At 36.8% G+C, this 7,024-nt stretch overlaps 1 protein-coding gene across 2 annotated transcripts in view; it reads right to left on the reverse strand.

Moving 5' to 3' along the window:
- LOC106868455 (retinal guanylyl cyclase 2) overlaps nucleotides 1-7,024 on the reverse strand; it is a 363,114-nt gene that overhangs the window by 49,337 nt on the left and 306,753 nt on the right. For both annotated transcript variants that reach the window (XM_052966448.1, XM_052966449.1), the window contains one exon: nucleotides 2,436-2,628. In XM_052966448.1, the coding sequence (XP_052822408.1) occupies nucleotides 2,436-2,628 (193 nt within the window). The remainder of the gene's footprint in view (nucleotides 1-2,435; nucleotides 2,629-7,024) is intronic.

Raw genomic sequence — 7,024 nt, forward strand, 5'->3', positions numbered from 1 at the left:
GGCACATAAAAGACACCATTTCGAGCGTGGCCGTTTTCGTGCGGGTGACACGTAAAAGCACCCACTACACTCTCTGAGTGGTTGGCGTTAGGAAGGGCATCCAGCTGTAGAAACTCTGCCAAATCAGACTGGAGCCTGGTGTTGCCATCCGGTTTCACCAGTCCTCAGTCAAATCGTCCAACCCATGCTCGCATGGAAAGCGGACGTTAAACGATGATGATGATGATGATGATATATATATATGTATAATCTATGTATGTATATATTTATTTATATATGTGTATGCATGTATGTTTATATATGTTCTTTTTCTCTATACGCACGTTGTTATCAATAACATGTTTTTTCCTCTTGTTCTTGGCCTGTAAATTGTCAAAGTGGCTAGAATCCTTATGTTAAACAGATTTACACCCCTCATTCTCTCTCCCCCTCCTTTCTCTTTCCTCTCCCTTCTCTCTCTCTCTCTCTCTCTTTCTCTCTGTTGATTTCCATCTCTCTCTATTCCCAGCATACATATTCTCTCTATATTTTATGTATGCATACAAATAGTTGTCTATATAATGAGTTCATCATTTTCCTAATTCTACACACACACACACAGACACACATAGATAGATAGATAGATAGATAGATAGATAGACAGACAGACAGACCGATATATATATATATATATATATATATATATATATATACAAAACTTATCTGAATCTATTTTATTCCAGTAGGGGGCTTTTAATCTTCAATCTGAATACTTCATTTCCTACATAATTTTATAGCTTTCCAATGGCAGTGTTTTCCATATATAAATGGCTTCCTATGTAATATTACACAAGCTGTTTGATTACCTTCTGATCAAGTGGACATACAAGCCAAATACACTATATTTTTATAAGGAATCAGGAAAGACAAATGGCTTCAAATACCAAGTCCTTTCCTGATGAAGTATGTACATAAGCTAATAAGCTAATAATCAGTGGTTTCAGAATATGATTTAGAAGGACTGACAGATATAACCCTAATGCTTTCTAGGCATATGCTATTTCATTATGCAAACATAATATGCTACAAAGTATAAGTCAATACTATGTATAACTGTGTTAGCAGTGCCCTTAAATCACATGTTACGGTCATCTTTACAGATTTTCCGTAGAAATTATAGCCAACACTGATTTTGTCACGACGTTTCATATCTGATACAAAATATCATAGCAAAATCGGTGCTGGTTATAATTTCTATAGAAAATCTGTAGACCTTAACAGAAATAAAATGTTGTCTTGAAGAGGAAGGTGTAGAAGATGAAAGAGCTCTCTGCTAAATATATACTCAACTCAGAGCAATTCTAGATTATGAATATGATGAAAGGGATAATATTCCTGAGACCTATAATTGAGAGGGTAACTAGTAGTTTCATCATCATCATCATCATTGTTTAACATCCATTTACTATACTAGTATGAACTGGATGGTTTGATAGATGGCCTGCCAGGGAGCTGGCCAGATTCCAAATTGTCTGTTATGGCATGGTTTCTGCAGCTGAATGCTCTTCTTAATGCCAACCACTTTACAGAGTGTGCCGGGTACTTTTTACATGACACCGGCACAGATGTATTTGCACACCACCAGCATCAGTGCATTTCACATGGCACTGACACCTGTAAAGGACAAACATGTATGTATGGATGACAGCGATGTTACTTGGCTTGACACATCTCCTCAATTAGTCACCACAATTCCCAGTCCCTTGTCATTTCCTCAGTGCGGCTCAGTATCTGAAGATCCTTTCTTCTCATCACTTCATCACAGATCTTCCTGGGTCTACCCATTCCGCAGGTTCCCTCTACAATTAGAATGCAGCACTTCTTTATACAACTGTCCTCATCCATATGCACTTTGTGTTGCTGTCCGCCCACATGATAATTTGCTGATGGATGTAGATCAGAGTTTTGACTGGAGCAAGACCTCTGCGGATAAAGATTTTACAGAATCTAAAAAACAAAGCAGGTCTGGAAAGAATGGAATGATGGGAATAACAAAGAGAAATATCATATCACTCAAAGAGAAGTGAGATGACATGTGAATTTGATGTGGAGAGAAGGTGGAAAGAGGATATTGTGGAATCAGGGAAATTAGAAGGACAAAATGTTTCGAACTGAAAGGCAATGTGTTATAGCAAACCGAGTGGACGGCATTCTAAACTACTTGTTAATTATAAATCATACCTGTTTCATTTAACAAAAAGCTTAATTTATATATGATATTCATTTACACTGGGGAGGGCTGAACCAGAAATTTTTTTTTCGTGGTTGCAATGATATAAAAGTAACAAAATACAAACCATCAACCTTTGGATAATAAATATTCTCTCACACACTATTCACTTGCCCTGCCATAACTCTAAAACGATATTGAAATTAAAGGAAAAAGAGTTGCTTGCCTTATATACATCATAATTGTCTATGGTCGCATCAAACATTGTATAAAGTTCATTTAATATGTTAACAACTTCCATGGCTGTACTCATTGCTGAGATGGAAGTAAAACCTACAATATCACTGAAGTAGATTGTGACATCACTATAGTTTTCTGCTTCAATTCTTCTTCCACATTTTAAGCACTCAGCAACTGATCTGTAAAGATAAAAGAAATGACAGAAATAAATAATTATTGGTAAGTTCATATAGACCTCTTATCTTCAATTATATATTACATTTCTGCTTTTGCATGTTTGCATAAGCATTTATGAAGTCATTTAGTGTGTGTGTGTGTGTGTGTGTGTGTGTGTGTGTGTGTTATTTTGATATTTGTAATGACAATAATTAAAAAGTGATTCAAGGGCTAGGTGTCTCTTGCATGGCACAACACTCTTAACCCTTGAGTTACATTGTAACTTCTATCATTTAATGATGATGAGGATGTATATACTCATGTTTTTGGTTTTATTTTTTTAGTTTCTGTTACAGAAGTTACAGATGTATATGTGAGGATATGTGAGAATGTGTGTGTGTGTGTGTGAATCAACCATGCACGATGGCAAACTGGGTAGACCCTAATATTGTTGGAAAAGGACTATATTTATTTATGATGTAAGCCTGGAGGCTTACATTCAGGAATGTAAGTTTCTATGCCAAGAATGCATTGATCATTGCACTTATGTATGTGTGTACGTATGTATGTATGTATGTACGTATGTATGCATGTAAGTATGTATGTGCATGATGGACTCTCCCATCAAAGATGATATATGAGTGTTCAGCTTTCACCAAACAATCTGCACAAATGATTTGTTTATAGAGATCAATTGTTTGTGACACGCATAAATTCACTCTCTCCAACAAATCGAGTTTGCCTGAACAGGTGCACCATGTACCATGCATTGGGTGTCAAAGTAATCATAGAACGATATAAGATGAAGTGCTTTGCTTAAGAACACAACGCATCATTTGGTCTAGGAAACCACGATCTTGCAATTGTGAATGCAACACTCTACCACTAGGCCATGTGCATATATAATGAAACAAAAGCATAAAGAGGCTGTCATCGGGCAGCAAATCAATTTATTACATTTATATTAATTGTCCGAGCGTGATCATTGCCAGAGCACCAGCTGTCTGTCTTCCATGCTGGGGGCACGTAAATAGCACCATTTGAGAGTGATCATTACCAGCGTCGCCCTCCTGGCACTTGTGCCAGTGGCACGTAAAAAGACATTCGAGTGAGTTCGTTGCCAGTACTGCTGGACCGACTCCTGCGCAGGTAGCATGTAAAATACACCATTTCGAGCGTGGCCGTTGCCAGTACCTCCTAACTGGCCTTCGTGACGGTGGCATGTAAAAGCACCCACTCCACTCTCAGAGTGGTTGGAATCCAGCTGTCGAAACCCTGCCAAATCAGATTGGAGCCTGGTGTAGCCATCTGGTTCACCAGTCCTCAGTCAAACCGTTCAACCCATGCTAGCATGGAAAGCGGACGTTAAAGAATGATGATGATGATAATGTACTGAAGATAAGTGAAAATCAGATAGAATCCAAAATATGAAAAATTTATATTGTTTAAATGTAGGTAGGTACACTCCGGAATGAAATAGAAAGGAAGCCACATTGTTGATGTGACTTCTATAAGAAAGTAGTTCAATGGTGCTACAGGTGAAAAAAATACAACAAAATTGGAATTTATGGGAAAGATGAATGCAGAGAGTACCTTACTGCTGTTTCGTAATAGCATGATTGGTGCAGATCAGTGGTTCCCAACCAGGGTTCATATGACAACCCCTGGGGGACCATATAAGGCTTTTGTGGGTGTACACAAGTGAAATAGTAAATTGGGGTCCATGAAAAACTTTTGCTATATGATAAATATATTGTTTTGCAAGAAACAATTAGGTTTTTTTTTCTGTAACATTTAACATAGTTTAACCTTCACAATGTGTGAAAAACAAGAGAGGAATTTTGATGGGAGTATCTATAAAACTAGTTTTTAAATATCAAATGGCTACGGTGGGGTCCACCAGAATAAAATAATAATCAAAGTGCTCCATAGGCAAATAATGGCTGAGAATCACTAGATCCATGCATATTATCTGTAGCATGAAAGGTTTGTAGCAACATATCACACCGCTAGAAGAATAATGGTTATAGTATCAGAGGAAAACTAAAGTCTGAATAGAGAGACAGAAATATCAAAGATATAACCTCTTAGTATTCAGATTACTCTGTTAAATGTAATGCTTGTTTGTTCACATTATTTTCAATTAATCATGCATTACCTCATAGCTTTGAGATTTCAGTGACCTGATTGCTTAATTTAGGGTAAAGTTATTTTATTATAGGGTAAGTGTGAGAGGCCAGATCTGGCCATTTTGAAGATAAAACAGACAGAATATTTTGGCCAGACATAGCCAGTTTAAATGTTAAAGGGCTAAATCTAGAGAGGAAGATATATAGATAGAATGTACCACAAGGTTATGTAGGTAAAGGTGAGGTGGTGAAAAGCGTGATAGGGGGAAGAAGGAAAACAAGAAGTGTAATATTGAAGTAGGAAACTACGGATGGCAAGGGTTAGAGACGTTGGTGTAGTCTTATATTCAGTAAATAGTAAGGGATGATAGAGAGCTTTATTAAATGGGGTACAAGATGGTAAGTGATAATAATAGCTCTCAGAAAATCTTTCCAAGTGGTTTATCTAGACATGTAGTCAGTATGTGATTACTCTTTAGTTGGAGTTCAAGTATAAAACCCACAGAATTGTCTTCCCTTACACACACTTCCTGTTTTGACACCACATTTCCTGTTTAACACATAAACTCTCAACCTTTTTTTTAAACACAACACCATTCTTAATTACATGCACCCTAATCTTTCTAATAATTATCAACATGGATTACCATTGAACTTTAAAAACTCAAAGACAATATAATGTATTGGTATATTTATTTTTTTATATATTTTTTCATATTTTTGTAAAAAACATTATTTTCATTTTCCCTCTTCTTGAAAATTTGCCATGCAATGAAAGCCGGTTAGAAATCTTTTTAATCCTCTTTATACACATCTATATTAAAATATGCTTTCAGTTTAGCATTCTGCCTTATTATTATTATTATTATTATTATTATTATTATTATTATGCTCTTTCAGTTTGTCTACCAAATCCATTGACAAGACTTTGGTCAGCCTGAAGCTATAGCAGAAAGCAATTGCCCAAGGTGCCACACAGTGGCACTGAACCCAGAACCGTGTGATTGTGAAGCAAGCTTCTTAGCACACAGCCGTGCCTGCACCTATGTCTACTGTGTGTGTGTGTGTGTGTGTGTGTGTGTGTGTGTGTGTGTGTGTTTTGTATCTGAGGAATGTTTAGAGTCTTTGCTTCATCTGGAGAATATTAAGTTAGTGACAGTGATGTGTGTTGCCCAAATATATGCCAACATTTTGGCTACTAGTTCTATGCTTTTGAAGGCATACGAAATTAAAAGCTTGTTGTTTGAATAGGAGGTCAGGTTAGTGACAGGAAGGACGTCTAGCTCTAAATAATATCTCAATAATATGCATTCATTTAGCTCATCCTTCTACAGAAAAACAATGATTAAACAAAGGAACAAATATATGTATGTATGCCTGTGTGTGTGTGTGGATGTGTGTGCGTGCATGTGTATGTGTGTGTATGAGTGTATGTGTGTGTATGAGTGTATGTGAGTGTGTGTGCATGTGTACGTGCATGTGTGTGTGTATATGTTTGACACATATGTATAAATCTTGGTGCACAGGAAGGATCCTAGATTCTTGGTAGTTTCTATTTGAAGAATATTTTGAATCTCTGTTTAATGTGAATGATACTTGTATGTGAATGTTTAAAGAGCGGCAAAAGGCAATATTGTCAATATAAGACTGTGATATGGTTAAAAGTGACAGGAAGTGGGTTATTAATGTATAGAATAAAGAATGTTGAAAGCATTAATAAACCAAGAGATACACCAGAGCTCTAATATTAATAGTTATTTATTTAGATAATGATGCAAATAAACAAATAAATATACTTGAGCTTGATATATAGAAAAAAACATACACATGTAAATATATAGGGATATATAAGGAGAAAAAAAAACCTGAAAGTATGCAGAAGATAACCATTTATGCATATAAGCAGTGGCACATAAGATGCACCATTTTGAACATGGTCGTTGCCAGTACTGCCTGACTGGCCTCCGTAGGATTTTTGAGCAAGATTGTTGCCAGTGCCCCTGGACTGGCTTGTGCGGGTGGCACATAAAAGACACCATTTTCAAGCATGGCCGTTGCCAGTATCGCCTGACTGGCCTTCGTGCAGGTGACACGTAAAAGCACCTACTACACTCTCTGAGTGGTTGGCGTTAGGAAAGGCATCCAGCTGTAGAAACTCTGCCAAATTTAGATTGGAGCCTGGTGTTGCCATCCGGTTTCACCAGTCCTCAGTCAAGTCGTCCAACCCATGCTAGCATGGAAAGCAGACGTTAAACGATGATGATGATGATGATATATATATATATATATA

The sequence above is a fragment of the Octopus bimaculoides genome, chromosome 3, assembly GCF_001194135.2.
Source record: "Octopus bimaculoides isolate UCB-OBI-ISO-001 chromosome 3, ASM119413v2, whole genome shotgun sequence".
Taxonomy (NCBI): domain Eukaryota; kingdom Metazoa; phylum Mollusca; class Cephalopoda; order Octopoda; family Octopodidae; genus Octopus; species Octopus bimaculoides.